Consider the following 22,239-nt stretch of genomic DNA (forward strand, 5'->3'; position numbering starts at 1 on the left):
ACCCAGTATCAAAATCATACCTTGTTAAAATAAAATATTTTGTTGCTAAAATAAACAAATTAACATATTACTAATACCTCTGAGCACTTCTTGGACATGGAATTTGCCTCATAAAAACCTATTTAGTTCATTAATTAAAGTTCCTGTGTTGCTGTCAGTGATTTTGGGAATTTCTGCTTTTCTCTTACTAGAGCATGAAATTCATTGCATGGCAGAGGGATCTGCTCACACATTTCTATTCTGATATATTCTAATCATATTATGTTTTGCTTTCTTCTTGCTACACTAATAATTCATATTATAATCATTGCTTGAAGGACATGTTGAATTTGAAATCAATATTATTCCAAAAGAAAAAGTCATCAGGGTGAGGAAGTCTTGATCAGTATAAATGGGGATGTTTTAGGTAATGATTCTTCACTTCTCTGAGTAAATGTTCAGAGCAACTTTATTCATACTAGCCAAAAACTGGAAACAGAGAAACACCTTTCAATGGGTGGATGGTGAGCAAACTATGCAATACTACTCAGCAACCGGAAAGGAACGAACTATTGCTACATGCACCATTTGGATGGACTGGAAGTGAATTATGCAAAATAAAAAGGCCAGTCCCCAAATGTTACTTATTATGCGATTCCATTTATATGATCCTCCTGAAATAACAAAATTACAGGTTAGGGGCTGGAAGAGAGATAGGTGGTAGGTGTGACGAAGGGTAATAGCACAAGTGGTGATAGAACAATTCTGTATCTTGATTGTGGTGGTGGCTACACAAAAGCTGCATGTAAGAAAATTGCATTGGACTACACACACACTCACAAATAAGTGACAAGTGCATGTATAAGTGACGGAATCTGAATAAGCCCTGTGGATGGTACTGGTGTCCGTTCCTATAGTCATGGAGGATATCAACACTGAGGAAGGGTGAAGGGTGCATGGACCTTTCTGCACATTTCTTAGGAACATCCTATGAACTGTTTCATAATTAAGAGTTTTAAAAGCAGACATGATAGTATAGTGAACCTCCATGTACCTATCACATGCTTTTACAATTACAATTTATGGCTGATCTTGGTTCATTTTAGGGCTTCCAAGGTGGGTCAGACAGTAAAGAATCTGCCTGCAATGCAGGAGACCTGGGTTCGATCCCTGGGTAGAGAAGATCCTCTGGAGAAGGAAATGGCAACCCACTCCAGTATTTTTGCCTGGAAAATAATCCCACGGACAGAGGAGCTTGGTGGGCTACAGTCCATGGGGTTGTAGAGAGTCAGACATGACTGAGTGACTAAGCACACTTATTGGTTCATTTGGATCATCTACACTTATCTCTCTCTGCTATTATTCTGAAGCAATTCCCAGACATCAAAGCATTTTATCCATAAACATTTCAGTAAAAGAATCTTTATGTTTATATGTAACTATAACCCATCACCTCATGGGAAATAGATGGGGAGACAGTGGAAACTGTCTCATTATTTTTTGGCGCTCCAAAATCACTGCAGATGGTGATTACAGCCATGAAATTAAAAGATGCTTACTCCTTGGAAGGAAAGTCATGACCAACCTAGACAGCATATTAAAAAGCAGAGACATTACTTTACCAACAAAGGTCTGTCTGATCAAGGCTATGGTTTTTCCAGTGGTCATGTATGGATGTGAAAGTTGGACTGTGAAGAAAGCTGAGCGCCAAAAAATTGATGCTTTTGAACTGGGGTGTTGGAGAAGACCCTTGAGAGTCCCTTGGACAGCAAGGAGATCCAACTAGTCCATTCTAAAGGAGATCAGTCCTGGGTGTTCATTGGAAGGACTGATACTGAAGCTGAAGCTCCAATACTTTGGTCACCTCATGCGAAGAGTTGACTCATTGGAAAAGACCCTGATGCTGGGAGGGATTGGGGTCAGGAGGAGGAGGGGTCAACAGAGTTTGAGATGGCTGGATGGCATCACTGACTCGATGGGCATGAGTTTGAGTAAACTCTGGGAGTTGGTGATGGACAGGGAGGCCTGGCGTGCTGCAGTCCATGGGGTCACAAAGAATCGGACACAACTGAGTGACTGAACTGAACTGATAACTCTGTGAATAATTTTTATATGATAGGCATCTAATTCCTAGAGATTTTGCCTTCTTAATCCACCAGGTTTCATTACCTCAATTCATACATTTATCGAATTATTTATTTTTCTTTACAGGTTTTCCTTTTACATCTTTCTTTCCCTTCTTATCTTTTGGAGAATTCCTTCCCTTCTTTTGCAATTTTAGCAGTTCTTCAAATCTCCCACATCCTTTGCGTACCATCATTCCACGCCACCAAGCCTGAATCTGAAAATAAGAACAGCATCAGCTCATATCATAATGGACTGGGGACGGGTACAGCTCTTTTTTCTGGTGTGTGATATGTGATTTTCAAAATATGGAGAATGGAATATAGCTAGAACTGCAAACCTTATCTTCTCTCTTTCTCAGTTGGCCAGTCATCCAGGCAAAGCATTTTTAAAGTATTTGGTGCTTTTACATGCCAGGCATGGTTCTAGGGAAACAGCAGTTGAATACCAGGATCACTGAGTTGGTGGAGCTCACAGTCCAGTGAGAGGGAAAGACAATAAACAAGAAACATATGTATAATATGACAGATGGTGACAAGTGCCACGGGGGTAACTGCACAGCATGGGGGATGCGTGTGCCCGTACTCTGCCTTCTCTCTTGTTCCGGGACCACTTGTGCTCCTACTTACAGGGAATTGTCACTTGTTCTTTTTTTTTAAATTTTAACTTATTTTATATTGGGGTATAGCCAATTACTATTGTGATAGTTATAGGTAAACAATGAAGGGACTCAGCCAAACGTATACAAATATCCATTCTCCCCTAAACTCCCCTCCCACCCAGGTTGCCACGGAATACTGAGCAGAGTCCCCTGTGCTACAGAGCCCTCACTTGTTCTTGAGATCGTATTTCCTAACACCCACCCAGGAACATCCCTCCTCTAGTAGACTCTTCATACCTGCCAGTGGCTCCCCATTTCTCTCAGAATAAAACTCAAGTCCTGGTCTCCTGCCTCCTGAGACAGCCCATGCTTTCTCTGTGGAGTGTTTCTCCCAAGGTCTTTTTCACCTTTTGAGACCAACAACATTTTGTCTGTGGAATGTGTATATGTGTGTGCTCAGTCAGTTCAGTCCTGTCCAGCTCTTTGCAACCCCATGGACTGTAGCCCACCAGGCTCCTCTGTCCATGGGATTCTCCAGGCAGGAATACTGGAGTGGGTTGCTGTGTTCTTCTCCAGGGGATCTTCCCAACCCAGGGATCGAACCTGTGTCTCTTGAGTCTCCTGCATTGGCAGATGGATTCTTTACCACTGCACCACCTGGAATTTGTATCTCTCTAAATAAATCCACTTCTTAAAAACACAAACAAAAAACCAAAATTCAAGTCCTTGCACTTGCTTACAAAGTCCTATCGATCTTCCCCCACCCTCCGGACCACTTCACTCTCCCCTTGCTCACTCGCTCCAGCCCTGCAGGCCTCTTTGCTGCTCAGACGCACGTAGGCACCATCTCAGCTCAGGACCTTGGCCTTTGCTGCTTTCTCTGCCTGGAACACTCTTCCTAATATTCAGATGGTTCATGTCTCCACTTCAAGAACCTGCTTGATGGTCATTGCTATGAACTGACTTATGTTCCCCCCAATTCATGTGTTGAAGTCTTAAACCCCAGTGTGTTGGTATTTGGAGATGGGGCCTTGTAAGGTAATGAGGTTTAGATAAGGTCGAAAGGGTGAGGTTCTCATGATGGAATCAGTGCTCTTACAAGAACGGACAGATAGCTTGCTCTCCCTGTCATAGGAGGATGCAGTGAAATGGCAGCATCTGTGAGGCAGGAAGGGAAGCTCTCACCTTGCTGGTACCATGATCCTGGACTTCACGCCTCCAGAACGTGAGAAAATAAATTTCTGTTGTTCAAGCCACCCAGTCTATGATATATTGTAATAGTTGCCTGAGACAGTCAATTTCCCAAAGAATCCTACACTGACCATATCAATAAACTGAAACCTCTATAAATCTTTTTTTTTTAAAGATACAAATGAGCTTATTTACAAAACAGAAATACATTCCCAGACTTAGAAAACAAACTTACGGTTACCAGAGGGGAAAGGTTGGGGGGAGAGAGAGATTGGAAGTTTGGGATGGGCGTGTACACACTGCATATTTAAAACGGATAACCAACATGGACCTACAGTATAGCACAGGTAACTCTGCTCAATGTTATGTAACAACCTAAATGGGAAAAGAATGTGAAAAAGGATATTAATATATGTATAACTGAATCACTTTGCTTTAGACCTGAGACTAACACATTATTAATCAACTAGGCCCCAATATGACATAAAAATTAAAAAAAAAAAAAAGGAAGCAGCAGCTAACAGAGCAAGATCAGATGGAAGGAGACTAAATAGAGTAAGTGGCTATTTTAGTTGTCCAGTGAAATGGAAGAGCAGTCTGAACTCTACCAGGTTTTCCTATCTAAGTACATGTTTTGACCAAAAAATAAAATAAAACCCCTATAATACATACACACACATAAGTTCTGGCAACCTCACTTCCCCTTAGCTTGAGCTTTTTTCCAATACCACTTAATCACTTTCTCATATAGGATTATGTTAGAAACAACATAATCACTTTCTAATATCACTTAGAAATCACTTTCTAACATATATTATGTGTTATACTTCATGTTCTTACTCTTACCACATCAGGCTTTAAGCAATATGAGGACAGAAATATTTGTCCATTTTGTTCAGGAATGTATTTCCAGTGCCTAGAACAGTGCCAGGTACATAGTTGCAGCTCAATAAATATTTGTTGAATGAATGAATGAGGTGGGTGGAGGTATGCTGTTTTATATAAGGGGGCTTGAGGACAGGTGTATGGATATTTGAACAGAGACTGAACTTAGTGAGGGCTGCAGTCTTGCCCACACCCAGGGGGGAAGCACCTCTAGACAGAGAAGCAGGAACATGCATGAGTCTTGGAGTAAAGTGAAAATGGGAAGGATGAGATGGAGCCTGAAAGAGGCAGACCAGCTAAGGTGGTGACTTTCCAGGGAAGCAGCAGTGCCCAGGAGAGGGATTCCAGAGATTCACAAGGCTTTTTGTGTGTTAAGATTCAACAGAGTTCAATTGTGCGCCACTTACTCTGGTCTACAGAGACTTTCCAAGTGTGTGCAGGCTTGGATAGGTTGGAAGCAACTCATTTCCAGAGCTTCAACTCTCATCCGTCTCCCTCCCTAAAATGTGTCTGCCAAGGAACACAACTGCTGATCCTCCAGTCTCACCTTGAGTCCCACCACCCCTTCCCAACTGCCCCTTTGGCAGCCCCTCATCCAATTGAATCTGACCAGGGTGGGTTGCCCAAGACTCCAAAAACCTCTGGGGCACTGAAAAGGGGGTAATTCAAAATAGTAGTATTGATGTTGGCTCTAAGGACTGGGTAACCGATCCTTTTATAAGAGAGGTGGTTTCCAGCTCTTTGCCTTCAAGAAAATTGAAGTTGATTTGTCAGCTGAGAGCCTACTATCTAATTTCAGGGGGCTATATCTGGAGGGAGTTCAGAGATGTGTGAAGCACTGCCATTTAAAGCAAAACAATACAGGCAAACAAATTTTTTCCATTCTTTTTCTTGTCAACTTGTGAATTTGAACAAGCTTTCTCAGCATTTCATCTGAAAATAAAAAACAGGAATGGAACTGATGCCAAGCCCTATTTCATTCTAGTAGTAAGTAATATTTATGCAAGGATATATAAACTCTTAAAAGTCCTTTGGACTGCAAGGAGATCAAACCAGTTAATCCTAAAGGAAGTAAACCCTGAATGTTCACTGGAAGGACTGATGCTGAAGCTCCAATACTATGGCCACCTGATTTGAAGAGCTGACTCATTGGAAAAGATCCAGATGCTGGGAAAGACTGAAGGCAAAAGCAGAAGAGGACAGCAGAAGATGAGATAGTTAGATAGCATCACCAACTCAATGGACATGAATTTGAGCAAGCCCTGGGAGATAATAAAGGACAGAGAAGTCTGCCTTGCTGCAGTTCATGGGGTCACAAAGAGTTGAGCACAACTTAGCAATTGAACAACAACATATAAACTATGTGAAAAAAATCTTTCCCTAAATCCTATATGTCAAATAATTGAATATCAAAATTTATACTGGATTTTATATTGTTTTGGTCAATTGTATACTACTACTAATTGCACAAAGATTCAATCCAGAATGTTAAAGTGCTATGATCATAGAAAAAAAAATTTTAATTTACATAAGTATTTTTGTAGCCTAGAAAGATGAAAGTTCATCAGTTAATTATTTAGATTTTATATATATATATCTATATGGGCTCCAAAATCACTGTGGATGGTGATTGCAGCCATGAAATGAAAAGACGCTTACTCCTTGGAAGGAAAGTTATGACCAACCTAGACAGCATATTAAAAAGCAGAGTCATTACTTTGCCAACAAAGGTCCGTCTGATCAAGGTTATGGTTTTTCCAGTAGTCATGTATGGATGTGAGAGTTGGACTGTGAGGAAAGCTGAGCACCGAAAAATTGATGCTTTTGAACTATGGTGTTGGAGAAGACTCTTGAGAGTCCCTTGGACTGCAAGGAGATCCAACCAGTCCATCCTAAAGGAGATCAGTCCTGGGTGTTCATTGGAAGGACTGATGCTGAGGCTGAAACTCCAATACTTTGGCCACCTGATGTGAAGAGTTGACTCATTGGCAAAGACCCTGATGCTGGGAGGGATTGGGGGCAGGAGGAGAAGGGGGCAACAGAGGATGAGATGGCTCGATGGCATCACCGACTCGATGGGCATGAGTTTGAGTAAACTCCGGGAGTTGGTGATGGACAGGGAGGCCTGGTGTGCTGCGATTCATGGGGTAGCAAAGAGTTGGACACGACTGAGTGACTGAACTGAACTGATATATACATATGCACTTATTAAGGTCAATTCTAAAGGGAAAGTAGAATGGAAATACATGTTCAAGAAGAAAAATAAATGACAAAAGTTTTGCATGTAAAGGAAGAGTTTGTTCAAATATTTTGTAAATTGATGTTTACTGATATCAAATTATAATGGTATTTAGAATCCATTAGATACATTTAAAATATTGATTTAACAACAATATTTTAAGATGATATAAAAAATTTATTGGAAAGTAAATCCTTTGCAATGACTAAGTGAAAGTGAAAGTGAAGTCGCTCAGTCGTGTCCAAGTCTTTGCGCCGACCCCATGAACTGTAGCCTACCAGGCTCCTCCGTCTGTGGGATTTTCCAGGCAATAGTACTGGAGTGGATTGCCATTTCCTTCTCCAGGGGATCTTCCCAACCCAGGGATCAAACCCGGGTCTCCCGCATTGTAGACAGACGCTTTACCATCTGAGCCACCTGGGAAGTCCCTAAACTTAATGGCAAAAAAAGTTCTAGTATCAATTTTAAAATGTACAAGAGGGTACATTGTTCAAAATACTTCTAGAAAGTATCCTAAGAGTAATAAGTAATTTCATTCTTCCAGCATAGTCATCCCTGAGCATATACATATTAAAATTAATATTTCAATATAAACTACTTTTCTTTTGTATTAAGTTTGGGCATTATTTTGATTATTAAAATTATGTTTGTGGTAGCTTATGTTATCTATGAGTCTAATTTAAAAAGAGTAAGGTAGGTTTCGCATAGTATTTATTAGAGAAGAGAGGGTGCTAGGTCTGATTTGATTGAGGGCCATTGATAAAGGGTCTTACAGACCAAAGACTAATTTTTATTCCAGGTAAAATGGGGAGTTGTCGATTTCAGCAAAGTGCAACAAGATCTGACCTAGGTTTCAACAGCGTAGGTCTGACTGCTCACTGGAAGAATATATATGGTAGGGGAGGCAGGCAAGTAACAAGGGACTGTAGTTGGAAGAATAATACAGTCATCTGGGGGTGAGATGATGCAGGCTTGGACCAGCTGAATGGAGAATACTGAATACTGATTGTAATGGACACATTCCTGGGCTCTGGGGTATCCTTATATCTCCACTGGCTTAGTGGGCAATGAGGATCTTAACCCTTTGAAGCTGTGTTGGTGGCAGAGCAGAATGCTGGCCCCTAGACCTGTGCTCCACAATGCTTTCATTTTTAACTTTTCAGGCTTATCTGACTGAGTTAACATAAGCCTTTCACTCCAGTGACAAGCCCAACAGTTTTAGATCATTTGGGGCTTTGATGTTTTGGTTTCTTTTGCCTGTTTGTTGGCTTTTTATCTGACAAAGAGAAAAGGAACAGAAAAGACAAAAAAAAGCTAGGATTTTTGTTCAAAAATCTCTTGCTTAGCCCTGAGGATGTAAAAGTATTCAATAAGTAAGAATCACAATTCTCAAAGTGTAGATGTGCAAAGAGCAGCCCTATAGTATAATCTGTAAAGTTTAGCAATACCGTACTCCGAGAAACTATGGATATGTTATCCAAAATCATTGCTTATTTTACCTTTGTTGCCAATTCATTCATATTTCTCCTTTCTTTAAGGTATTCCCATACAGCCTCAGTGCCTCTGACACACACTGACATCGGGGGTTCTTCCATGGGGTTGCCTGTTAGTGTTAGAACTTTTAGATTCACTAGACTATCCAGATTCTCCGGAAGATAAGTGATCAAGTTGTCCTCCAACCGTAATTCTTTCAAAGCTGAAATGATTTTTTAAAAAAATAATGAATTTGTCTTAAAAACTAGCAAAACTAAAGCATACATTGCTTAGTCCAAACACTTTGAAATGTTTATTTTCTGTTAGACTATGCAACAAAAAAATTTAATGTTTTATAACAACTCAGAGTTGTTGAAGTCAGTGTGAATAAGTGTTAGAGGCAGGAAAATAGTAAATACTAAAAAATGTTGAGAATGTTCCATTCCTCCAGAGATTAAGGACAGAATCAGGAGATGACTAAGGAGTATCGCAGATCCAACCCTGTGGCCATTCTTTTTTTTTTTTTTAATTTATCTTTTGCTGCGCTGGGTCTTGGCTGCTGCATGTGGGCTTTCTCTTGTTGCAGCAAGTGGGAGCTACACCCTAGTTGTGGTGTGTGGGCTTCGCAGCAGTGTCTTCTGCTGCAGAGCACTGGCTGTAGGGAGCTTGGGTTTCAATAGTTGTGGTGCACAAGCCTACTTGCTTGTGGGATCTTCCCAGACCAGGAATTGATACTGTGACTCCTGTATCGACAGGTGGATTCTTAGCCACTAGACCACCAGGGAAGTCCTGCTGCTAATCTTGGAATGTCCCGTGAGTAGGCAACAGAATCCACTCATATTCCTTCATCTTTCTTTCATTAAAGAATAGTCACAGTTTGAAAATATATCTATACACCTGAAGATTCAGCACAATATGGCAAAGAAACATTTTAAAAAATCTGGTTCTAGGAGGATCTCAGCAAAAACTTGTTAATTTTACAAATACAGAGTGGTTTAACCTAGTGGAAAATATTTGCTATTCCAATATGAATGATGTATGATTTTTCATGTCAATCAAATACGTCCACCCCCAACTCCCCCAGCCCCAACTACCTTGCTAATTTCATTACTCTGGGTCAATCTTTTCCTTTTTCTCGTAAGTGACTTAGTCATCTAATGCAAATTTACGACAGGACCCCCAAGCCCAAATTCTGGCAGATAATAGGTATTCAGCAAGCTCTGGTTCACAGTATAATGGCTATGAAGATGAATGCCAATCTTCATAGCAGTTGATATTTTCTTTTCAATTCCCAATAAACTAACTGCCTTTGTGAGGCTTTTAGCTGTACCAATCAGGTGCCTTGCCTTCCCCGTATCACTAACTAAGAAGCTCTGCAAGGAGATGATGGGGTAGGTCTAAGCTCTCAATGATGAAAAGTGAAGTTGCTCAGTCATGTCTGACTCTTTGCGACCCCACTGACTGTAGCCTACGAGGCTCCTCTGTCCACGGGATTTTCCAGGCAGGAGTACTGGAGTGGGTAGCCATTTCCTTCTCCAGGGGATCTTTCCAACGCAGGGATTGAACCAAGGTCTCCCGCATTGTAGGCAGAAGCTTTTACCGTCTGAGCCACCAGGGAAGTCTCCTCAACATTGAGACTGATCTTTAGCAGTACAAGGATGCCTTCCATCATAGGAAATGCTAGTCAAACTCCACTGTGTTGTAGATCTACAAAGATCTCTCACCTTGTGCTTCACAAATAGCATCTGGGAGTTGCTTAATTAGATTGCAGTGGCAATCAAGAATTTCCAAGTTAGGCATTGATCCCAAGGATACAGGCAGATACTCGAGATGATTGTTCTCAATATACAGTTCTTTAAGATTCTGAAATAACAGAAGAGTATGTTATCATACCATAATAAAAGAATTATGGTAACTAGAATCACCTATGAGTTCCCATGTTCTTTCAATGGGAATAGTATTCATTAGGATTAAGGGGAAAACACATTTAAAGAATCATCAACAAAAAATATAATTAATCTTGAGTTAAGCCATTGATCATGGTTCCCAGGTATGCAGGGAAAAGAGAACATGGGAATCCAGTGTTTATTTGTTTCACTAGAACTTAATGCAGAAAAACAATTTGGATCATTTAACAATAAATATAATTTGTTCCCTTTCAATACCTAATTATCTGTGGCAGTTACTATAGAACTGCAATTGCCTCAATTATCAACCCAACATGGCCCATGTGGAAGTAGACAAAATGTACAGAGAATAGGTTGACTATTTTCAGATTCACTGGGTAAAAATTTAATGCTTGCATTTCTCCCTAAGATTCTGGAGAGTGTGGCATGACATGTACAAGGAGCGTATTGATGAAAGGAGTTCTGTGAACACAGAGCAAAGGAATGAAGAATTAGGAATAGGTGAGAAGTACCTGTGCTGTGTGTCATTACTCAGTTCCATGACTGGGAGCTATGTAGTGGCTTATACCTACTTCATTATTAAAAGTGTAGCACCAGGAACATGAAAAAATCATGCTTTAAAGCATGCATACATAAAGACACATCGGTATACCTACTTTGAATAACATTATATGGTTGCTTTGCTGAGGTTTAGCATAGTGCTGTGGACCCATCTTCAGCAGGAACCTGTTGCAATAGTTAAATAAACCATGATATGCTTTCCACCATGCAGGAAGGGGAATCAGACTCTCTCATGCAAAATGCAGATTCCTGGCCACATCATCTGTATGATAGTTTAAAAGTACATCTGTATGACAGTTTAAAAGTACAACTTTCAGAGAATACTTTTAAAAAGTGGAAATTGATTGGAGAGTGGTATGGCTCAACTTTGCAAATAAAACATGCCAAACCACACAGAAGGAATGAGTATGCCCTGACATATCCAAGACCAGTCACAATAAAATGTTCTTCAAGTGTGGATCCTGCAGTTGTTCAGGAAGACAGTGGAAGCCTCAAAATGTAATAATGACTCCTTGCTGGGAGCTAGAAATCTAGTACAGATGATTCCACATGCAACCTGTGAGAATACAGCCATGTTTTCTCAGTATCAGCCAAGGAATCAGTGGGCATATACTTCTTTGCCTGCTCATTTGGGGAGGCTTACCTGTAGTCTCCTAATGCAGTCTGGCAGATGGGTAAGTTTGGCTCCCTCATCTTGGCCAATGTATAATTTCTCTAAAGACGCTAAAGAAAGGATCTCTTTTGGAAATGAAGAGAACTGATTTCCTGTTAGTCCAAGAATCTTCAGTTTCAAAAGTAAACCGAAGTCTGAAGGTAACTGGAAATATTTCAAGAAGATAAGTTTCAGATCAGGATAATTTTTAAAAGTAAGAAAATAAATTGGGCTTTTAGTTTTGAGGCAGATTTTTTTTTTAAAGGGAGCAATTTAGCATCTCCTGCAGATGCAGAGTTGGCCCATATGTTTGCATATATAGTATTTGTAATCGTAGATCTAATGTCTGGAGTTCTACTTTTCCCCAAACCTCTATGCTCTTTACTTTCATGCTCTGGATAAAGTTAGAGCAATTTTTAACCTATGTTATTGCAAATTTTTCAACTCTGGTGTAGCAAATGCTTGACACTACTGAAAGAAAAAGTACAAAGCTTATTAGTATATTATTGCAACTATAATATTCATAATTAATTCAGTTATTGGCACTGATCAATTTAGTGACATGACCTCCATCCTAAAAGGCTTTCGATCAGCAATTTTGAAACTTTAGTTAAAATACCAGTTGGAAGGACAACAATGAAAACCATTATAATCGTATCTTCTGCCCTGCAGTGAATCCCAAGGCTATGAGCCCTGGTATTAGGCAGGCATTGCACAGATTCCTAGACTTTCAGAGTTGGAAGGCCTTAAAAATGTCTCTGTTCTTACCCTCTAATATGGTGGTTGGATATGTTCCATAGTTAGCCATCCAGCTCTTATTTAAACACTACCTCCTGGGATGAAAAGACCATTGGATGAAGACCACTTGGATTTCCTTCTACATACCCGGATTTCCTTCTTCTGCCAAAATCTGTGTCACTAATACATCCCCTGTTGACCTCTTGCTGGCCCTCTGGAACCACATGAAAAATCTCATTTTTTAAATACATGACACAATCACCCTACTGAATAAGTTACATAGATGCCTATTTTCTTGTAGGAAAAAAAGGCCCAACTCTGAATGTTAATAACTTCATTCATTTTGAACCACTTCTGTTACCAGGCTCTATTCTTCACTGGGCAACCTTTCCTCACAGGTCCCTGTTTAACCCTTGGCTTTCCTCCCACCCATTCCCTAACCTGCCATTCTATTTTTCATGAGAATGTTTAGTAGACTTCAGCTCAACCCAACCTCTCCCTAGATTAGGGTGGAATAGGTAAATAATTAGTGAATAGATTATCCCCATAGTAGGCTTTCTTTTGACCTGTAGGCAAAAATTTCAAATACTTGGAATAAACCATAAGACATTTTCCTCCTTGTTATGTAGGGTGAGGGCTCATTTTCTTAAAAAGTTATAAAACATTTCCAGTTTTATTTAGATCTAGAAAAAGAAAACTCAGAACAAGTCAACCTCCAGAGACACTGATGTTTAAGCTTTCCTTCTTGGCTATTTCAAAATTCTTCATCAGGCCCTTAGATCCCTTCAATACAAAGCATCTACATTTAGTGCAGTCCTAAATAACACGGAAAGATTTATTAACCTAACCACTTCATTATAACCCAGTCATTTCATTCGTATTGCTGTATCTTAGCTCATAGGTTTAGCATTACTTTTTCAAAATCCCACTGAATATCTAAAGACTTTTTTTCCAGGATATTCAAGAGCCAATAATTAATGCCATCATAGTCATATTATAGCAGAAATAAATTTGGATGTACAGAAAGCCCACAGAGCATCAGGTGAGAACAATTATTGCTGACAGTATAACTGAGCTGTAAGCATTCCGAAACTGCGTTTACTCATAGTGTGAATGTAAAATGTTGTCTGCCAAATCAGTAAACAAAGGGTGTAGCAACCATTGAGCCACTGCGGCTACTGGACCATGAACCCTGAGGGAACTCAGGATGGGAAGATCTGAATACTGGCCTTAGGTAGCTAAGTTCAGTTCAGTCGCTCAGTCGTGTCCGACTCTTTGCGACCCCATGAACCGCAGCACGCCAGGCCTCCCTGTCCATCACCAACTCCCGGAGTCCACCCAAACCCATGTCCGTTGTGTCGGTGATGCCATCCAACCATCTCATCCTCTGTTGTCCCCTTCTCCTCCTGCCCTCAATCTTTCCCAGCATCAGGGTCTTTTCCAATGAGTCAGCTCTTCACATCAGGTGGCCAAAGTATTGGAGTTTCAGCTTCAGCATCAGTCCTTCCAATGAACACCCAGGACTGATCTCCTTTAGGATGGACTGGTTGGATCTCCTTGCAGTCCAAGGGACTCTCAAGAGTCTTCTCCAACACCACAGTTCAAAAGCATCAATTTTTCGGCCCTCAGCTTTCTTTATATTCCAACTCTCACATCCATACATGACCACTGGAAAAACCATAGCCTTGACTAGATGGACCTTTGCTGGCAAAGTAATGTCTCTGCTTTTTAATATGCTGTCTAGGTTGGTCATAACTTTCCTTCCAAGGAGTAAGCGTCTTTTCATTTCATGGCTGCAATCACCATCTGCAGTGATTTTGGAGCCCCCCAAAATAAAGTCAGCCACTGTTTCCACTGTTTCCCCATCCATTTGCCATGAAGTGATAGGACCGGATGCCATGATCTTAGTTTTCTGAATGTTGAGCTTTAAGCCAACTTTTTCACTCTCCTCTTTCACTTTCATCAAGAAGCTCTTTAGTTCTTCTCCACTTTCTGCCATAAGGGTGGTGTCATCTGCATATCTGAGGTTATTTATGTTTCTCCTGGCAATCTTGATTTCAGCTTGTGCTTCCTCCAGCCCAGCATTTCTCATGATGTACTCTGCATAGAAGTTAAATAAGCAGGGTGACAATATACAGCCTTGACATATTCCTTTTCCTATTTGGTACCAGTCTGTTCTTCCATGTCCAGTTCTAACTGTTGCTTCCTGACCTGCATACAGGTTTCTCAAGAGGCAGGTCAGGTGGTCTGGTATGCCCATCTTTTTCAGAATTTTCCACAGTTTATTGTGATCCACACAATCAAAGGCTTTGGCACAGTCAATAAAGCAGAAATAGATGTTTTTCTGGAACTCTCTTGCTTTTTCAATGATTCAGTGGATGTTGGCAATTTGATCTCTGGTTCCTCTGCCTTTTCTAAAACCAGCTTGAACATCTGGAAGTTTACGGTTCACATATTGCTGAAGCCTGGTTTGGGGAATTTTGAGCATTACTTTACTAGAGTGTGAGGTGAGTGCAATTGTGCGGTAGTTTGAGCATTCTTTGGCATTGCCTTCCTTTGGGGTTGGAATGAAAACTGACCTTTTCCAGTCCTGTGGCCCCTGCTGAGTTTTCCAAATTTGTTGGCATATTGAGTGCAGCACTTTCACAGCATCGTCTTTCAGGATTTGAAACAGCTCAACTGGAATTCCATCACCTCCACTAGCTTTGTTCCTAGTGATGCTTCCTAAGGCCCACTTGACTTCACATTACAGGATGTCCGGGTCTAGGTGAGTGATCACACCATCGTGATTATCTGGGTTGTGAAGATCTTTTTTAGGCTCATATCAAAAGAATGATTTCAATGAAGTCACTGAAATACATGATTTCAATGAACTTAGACTCTTGCATCTTCCCATATATAGCACTGAATTAATTAATTTGAGAATTTGGTTTTTTTAGGGGTGAATGTTTTTTTGTTTTTGTTTCTTGACTGCACCTGGTCCTAGTTGTGGCATGTGGGATCTAGTTCCCCAACCAGGGATCGAACCTGGGCCCCCTGCATTGGGAGCACAGAGTCTTAGCCACTAAACTACCAGGGAAGTCAGAATTTGGTTTTCTTTAATTAACAGTTAAATCATTTGAGGTTCTGACTATGTGTTCTTTGTCGTGAAAAGTCCTACATATCCTGGCTCCTCCCTTATCTCTGTGGAGCAGTCCCTCTGAGCTATCTGAGAGGCTGCTTTCTGGGCTTAAGTCCTGAGTTCTGTCCACCAAATAAAACACAATTCTCAACTTTTAGGTTGTGCATCACTTTTTCAGTCAACAATAGGAATGGACCATACACATAAAATCCATCTAGGTATACATGAAAAGTCAGCTATTTTCGCCTCCATCTAGGCAAGAAAAAGCTACTGGCTAGGCTTCAAGTGCCAAAAGTCCATGAGGTAAATTTGGGGGTCGGAGAAAGAAGAAGCTGGCTTAAAGGCCATGTGTCATTAGAGAGAGAATTGATTGGGAGGTTCCTAGAGGGACTGGAATTATAGGAAATTGAGAAAGGAAGACAAAAAACACAGTAATACCATCATAAGAACTGAAGAATCATTAAGTGCTAGTATATGAAAATTTCCATGTTCAACATAATAACACTGAACATGTCCACGTTTTGGTGCAATCTGACTTGCAGTAAAGCTTGGTATTAGATGAGGCTAATCTTTGGTGATGGACAGGGAGGCCTGGCGTGCTGTGGTTCATGGGGTCGCAAAGAGTCGGACACGACTGAGCGACTGAACTGAACTGAACTGAATCTTTGCTAAGAGACCATCTGTGTGTGATTCTCTCCTCCACCCTGACCTCTTGAAAAGTCTCACAAGAGAGCATTAGGTATCATTCATGACTCAATAGGATTTAAGTGAACTGTGTTATACCGCCCAAGGGCACTTTATATTCTGATACTTTCACTCCCACTATGGAATGACAGACTCACTGTAACAGGAATTCTTAAATTGGCAGCAGAAGAGTTGGGGATGGGCAGAGGGCTTCTCATAGAAACTCTAAAATCCTCCAAGATGGGTTGCTATGTATAATGAGTTGAAATTAAGTACTAGATTCTTCTCCTAAATCTTAAAGTCATCATCAAAATGTTTACTTCCAGTTTTGAAACTCTCTAACAATGAGGAAAACAAAACAAAAAATCCCAAAGTTCTAAAAGTTGAAAATCAAGTAAAAGATTCAAAAAGAACAAAAAACAACTTTAAAGCTAGGACTTTTATAATGTGTAAGATACACATTGAGAGTGTTGTTCACAACCAGGAAAAACAAACATGATATTCAGTTACCGTTGTTGGTTTCTAAACCTTCCACTCTTTCTCTCCAGAATAGTCTTTTGCTTTTAACAGAACTCTGTTCTTTCAAATTTTCAAATATTAAAAAACAATAAGGAGCTTTCCTGGTGGTCCAGGGGTTGAGAATCTGCCTTGCAATGCAGGGGACATAAAATATGTGTTATATGTTGTGTATATGTAGTTTTGTGTGATTAAAGATTTCTATGTGGCACAATATTCTGCAATTAGGTGTTTTACTTTTTAATAAACATCACAATTTTGAGATTTATCCACATTGGCACATATAGCTCCAGTTCACTTAAACTATTGTATAATATTCCATTATATAAATATACCACAATTTACTTGCAAATTTCTCTCCCAACTGACATTCACATTATCGCCCATAAGCCATGATTATCAACAATACTATGATGAATGTCTGAACACACCACCCTGCACACACATGGGAGAGCTTCTCTGAGGACTAATCTGGTTTTGCAGTTATCTGGTTTTGGAACATTAGGGCCTAAGGCTGCATGTGTCAGAGCTCTGGAAGATGAACCCTGCAGTCCAATGTTATGGATTGGAATTCTGACTCTATCAGTATGTGGCCTTGACACGTTAAAAGCCCCATGCCTCATTCTGCTCCTATATCATTGAGGATGATATCACCCACATCAGAAAGTCATTGTGAGTAATGTATGCAATTTAAGAAAAAAATCATGCAGGAAGTCAGAGGATCTCAGGAAGGAAAGCAGAGTGTGACAAGACAATTAAACTGTATTACAAATGTATAGATTAATCTTCCTCCCAATAACCAATAACTCCAGTCTTATGAGAAAAAAATCAAACAAATTCCAATAGTGGGGGCATCCGACAGCATAGCTTGCCAGTACACCTCAAAACTGGCAAGGTCATCAGATACAAGGAAAGCCTGAAAAACTTTCATAGCCAGGAAGAGCTAATGGGACGCAAAAACTAAATGTAATGTAGAAACCTGGATGGGATCCTGAACGGAAAAGATTAGATCAAAACTATGGAAACATGGATAAATTATGGACTTCAGTGAATAAAAGTGTATCGATACTGGTTTATTAATTGTAACAAATGTACCATAGTAATCTAAGATGTTAATTGTTGGGGAATCTCAGTGTGGAATATGTGAAAATTCTCTGAAATATGTTCTCAATTTGACTATAAATCTGAAACTATCCTAAAAAAGAAAGGCTATTTAAATTTTAAAAAAAGTCATCGTGAGGATTCAATGTGATAATACACAAAAAACATTTAGCCCAGTGACTGGCACCTACATACTGCAAATAAACATCAGCTACCATTATGATTACTGCAGCTATTCAGACGGGAAAGGTTACATGAATGATGACCTTTTTCACTCATACACTCAGCTCGAATTTTCTGATGTTTAGACACGGAACCACACCAATGTAGGGCCGGGCAGCATAGTAACAGCCGGGCAAGGAATCAGTACCTGGCATATTTTATTATCATCCAGTGCCAAGACTTCCAGGTTCTTCAGCGCACAGATCTGCAACGGACAATGTTCCAGCAAGTTCTGGCTGAGGTCGAGAAACCGCAGGTTGACCAGGCGCCGGAAGGAGCGGCGTAGCAGCCGCAGGCCGGTGTTGCGCAGATAGAGCAGGAAGAGCGAGGTCCACCTGCAGAGGAGGCGCGGCACCTTCTCCAGGTGGTTCCCACTCAGCCCCACCTCCGTCATCTGCGAGAGCTCGCCCAGGGTGGGCGGGAGGGCGTGGAGGCGGTTGTAGGAGAGATCCAGCACCGATAGCTTGGTGCACTGGCCCAGCGACTCCGGGAGAACAGCCAGGCTGTTGTAGGCCACGTAGAACTTCTTCAGCTCCGTCAGGTTCCCGATCTCTTCCGGGACGATCGTGAGCTTGTTCTCATCCAGGTCGATGATCTCCAGGTTGTAGAGACCACACAGCTCCAGAGGGAACGCTGCAAATTGGTTATGCTTCAGGTGGATCTCCCTCAGTTTGGTCTGGTTCACTATCTCCTTGGGCAGAGATTTCAGGCGGTTTCCGGCCAGTCCGAGCAGCTCGAGGTGGTGAAGGAGTTTGCAGATGACGACGGGGATGTCCGCGAGGTCGGTGCGGTAGAGGCGGAGCTCGCGGAGCTGGCGGAGGCCGCTAAGCACTGGCAGGGACGAGGCTTCCAGCGGGTTGTCGCTCAGGTCCAGGCCCTCTAGGTTGCTCAGCCTTCCCAGCTCCGGGCATAGATTCTTCAGCTTGTTCTTGTTCAGGTAGAGAACCCTGACCTTCCTTAAATGCTGAATATCCTTGGGTATTTCTGCAATCTGGTTGTTTTCCAAATGCACTTCCTCTAATTCTCTTAATGCTAAAATGTCTGTTGGAATAGTAAGCAAGCTCTGATTCGAACCGTCAATGAAAAATATCCTATCAGAGACCTGCTGTGGATCACTTTTCTGCTGAATTCTAGATGAATGTTCGCATTTTGTGCTGTCACTTGACATTATTCTAATGGAAAGTTCAAATATTCAAAACCTGAAATATTGCGAAAAGAAAGAAACATGTATCAGAGTTTTACCTGTCACCAGATTCAGTATCCTTAAGAGAAATAAAATTGAAATCTAGTTGATTAAATTTAGTGCTCACTGTGACACAACATAAAATGTAGGGTTTTGTGTTTCATGTTGGAAGATAAATCGAAGCGTAGATTCCTCTTTCTCTTAACCTAGGTTGACTCATATTGATAAAAAAAAGGATTGTCTGGTTTGTCTAATTTCAGTTTTTAGAAATGCCTATTTTGATTCTATTTTCAGGTTGGAGGTATAGAAGGCTGCAAAAGATCATTGCTCTTACCATAAACACTGAGAAAACACTAGGAAAAATAGCATTTTAAAATATTGCATTTGGGGGAGTTCCCTGGTGGTCTACAGGAGAGAATTCCAGGCATTTACTGCCTGGTAAAATTTCACTGCCCAGGTCCAATTCCTGGGCGGGGAACTGATATCTTGCAAGCCATGCAGCCAAAAAACAAAACAAAAATTGCATTTTTCCTTAAATCCAGCATAAAGTTGTACATGTAAAGGCCAACAGAATTAAATTCAAGAGATGAACTGCCCTTCTAAATAAGGAGAGACCAGTGGGCACTTTTGTGCCTGGTGGAACTTTGAAGTTTTAGGACTGGCAGGTGGAGGATCAAGCCTTCCATAGGCATAGGTAACAGCCATGTGTGAGCTGGCATGATGGATTAGAATCTGTGAAACCAAGGGTAGTTATCAGTTAGATCCATTAAACTATAACCTACTTAATAAAAAACTAACCTGCCTTCACTGACCAAGCTCACTTAGTTTTTTAACAAAAAGCATTGTGTAGCCTAAACAATGTTAAGAGACCCTTCACCACCACTATGGATAGTATCTCTCACTAAGAGTCTTGAGATGTTTGCCCAGTTTGTTTTTCAGGAACTTGAAGTCAGCTGTTGACCAGTTGGCACCCCAGTCAGTTAAGACTGGTTGGCAGTACTGACCATGTACCTAGGTATGCGTGTTTGATCGGTGACCATTTGCCATCAGAGGCTCGAGAACTCTGCCCCCAGAGTGAGCTAATGCCACCAAATTCTGAGCATGTATCCCAGGAGGCAGCGTGTAGTTTAGTTGTTCCTGCACAGAGGACAATTATCTCACTTTTAAAAGTCTACAATCACCTTTCCCCATGCTCCCCATACTTCAGGCCACCCTGCTTCTTTGTCTCATAAATATCCCAAGTCCCTTGTCTTTGGGGAGGTGGACTTGTGATTTGTTCTTTCTCCTCACTTGACTGATTCATGATAAACCCGTCTTTTGCTGCAAACCTCCACCTCTCACTGTTTGACTTGCTTTGTTCTCAGGCAAATGAACTTGGCTTGGTAACAATAGGTCCACAGGGTTGCAAAAAGAGATAGATACGACTTAGTGACTAAACCAAACCAAGCCCTTGGTTATTAATACATGCACCCACATACACACGCACAGCCTAAGGGGGAAGGCAGGAAAGACTATGACATGATGGTGGCTGGGTTGATTGTGGCATCTCTGACTTGCCTTCTAGGGTAGGGTCTTTTCTGCTGGAGGACTAGACCTCCCATCCAGCATAGAGGCCCACTCAAGATGGAGAGGGGTGAGTTCCCAGTCTCATACTTAATGTTTTTGCTCCTTGCAGCATAGCAGTGTGTGATTCAGATCCTTATTTCTATATACTTAGCCCCCCAAAGAGTTATGAGATGGTGTGGCTGTTATTTAAAGAAACAAAAAGATGAGGAATTCCCTGGTGGTCCAGTGGTTAGGACTACCTGCTTTCAGCGCCATGCGCCTGGGTTTGATCCCCGGTTAGGGTTTGATCCCCCACTCAGGGAATCCCACAAGCCACGTGGCCAAAAAAGAGAGATGATGTATCATGGATTAAAGTATGTCTAGGACTAGTTGTCTCTAACATTTTTGTCTTTAATAGTGTAGAGTCCTGCAGGATAAAATCTCATTTCCTAAATACAAATGACTGGCAGTGCTGATGGCTTTTAGGCAATCGACGATATTCAGATTGAGGTGATAATATAAATAAAAGTAAGAAATTATAAATAAAAGAGAAATAGAGAATACCAAGGACAATTACATGTTCTAGGTTTTACTTAACCTATTTAATCCTCACAAGAATTCTAAGAAGGAGGTACTATGACAATCCCTGTTTCACAAGTAAAGAAACAACCGAAATGCTCTTCTCAAGACATAGTAGGAAGTAGAAGAAGGAGCAGAGTCTTTGACTTAACCTCAGTCATTTCCTCACCTGGGTTTTTAACATCATTCGTCATCACTGTGAACAAAGCTAGTGGAGGTGATGGAATTCCAGTTGAACTGTTTCAAATCCTGAAAGATGATGCTGTGAAGGTGCTGCACTCAATATGCCAACAAATTTGGAAAACTCAGCAGGGGCCACAGGACTGGAAAAGGTCAGTTTTCATTCCAATCCCAAAGAAAGGCAATGCCAAAGAATGCTCAAACTACCGCACAATTGCACTCACTTCACACGCTAGTAAAGTAATGCTCAAAATCCCCCAAACCAGGCTTCAGCAATATGTGAACCATGAACTTCCAGATGTTCAAGCTGGTTTTAGAAAAGGCAGAGGAACCAGAGATCAAATTGCCAACATCCACTGAATCATTGAAAAAGCAAGAGAGTTCCAGAAAAACATCTATTTCTGCTTTATTGACTATGCCAAAGCCTTTGATTGTGTGGATCACAATAAACTGTGGAAAATTCTGAAAGAGATGGGCATACTAGACCACCTGACCTGCCTCTTGAGAAACTTGTCTGCAGGTCAGGAAGCAACAGTTAGAACTGGACATGGAACAACAGACTGGTACCAAATAAGAAAAGGAGTACGTCAAGGCTGTATATTGTCATCCTGCTTATTTAACTTCTATGCAGAGTACATCATGAGAAATGCTGGGCTGGAGGAAGCACAAGCTGGAATCAAGATTGCCAGGAGAAACATAAATAACCTCAGATATGCAGATGACACCACCCTTATGGCAGAAAGTGGAGAAGAACTAAA

General features: G+C 41.0%; 1 protein-coding gene and 1 non-coding gene across 2 annotated transcripts; both read right to left on the reverse strand.

Moving 5' to 3' along the window:
• Positions 1-417: 417 nt before the first annotated feature.
• Positions 418-19,162, reverse strand: LRRIQ4 (leucine rich repeats and IQ motif containing 4). The gene is given in 9 exon segments (XM_043473779.1): positions 418-468; positions 2,189-2,320; positions 8,519-8,715; positions 10,217-10,355; positions 11,604-11,777; positions 18,143-18,295; positions 18,297-18,542; positions 18,544-18,636; positions 18,638-19,162. Coding segments are annotated over 9 exon segments (1,710 nt in total).
• TRNAG-CCC lies at positions 15,357-15,429 on the reverse strand. The gene has a single exon. It is a non-coding gene; the product is annotated as a tRNA-Gly (tRNA).
• Positions 19,163-22,239: the final 3,077 nt, after the last annotated feature.

Source organism: Cervus canadensis, chromosome 7, assembly GCF_019320065.1.
Source record: "Cervus canadensis isolate Bull #8, Minnesota chromosome 7, ASM1932006v1, whole genome shotgun sequence".
NCBI lineage: Eukaryota > Metazoa > Chordata > Mammalia > Artiodactyla > Cervidae > Cervus > Cervus canadensis.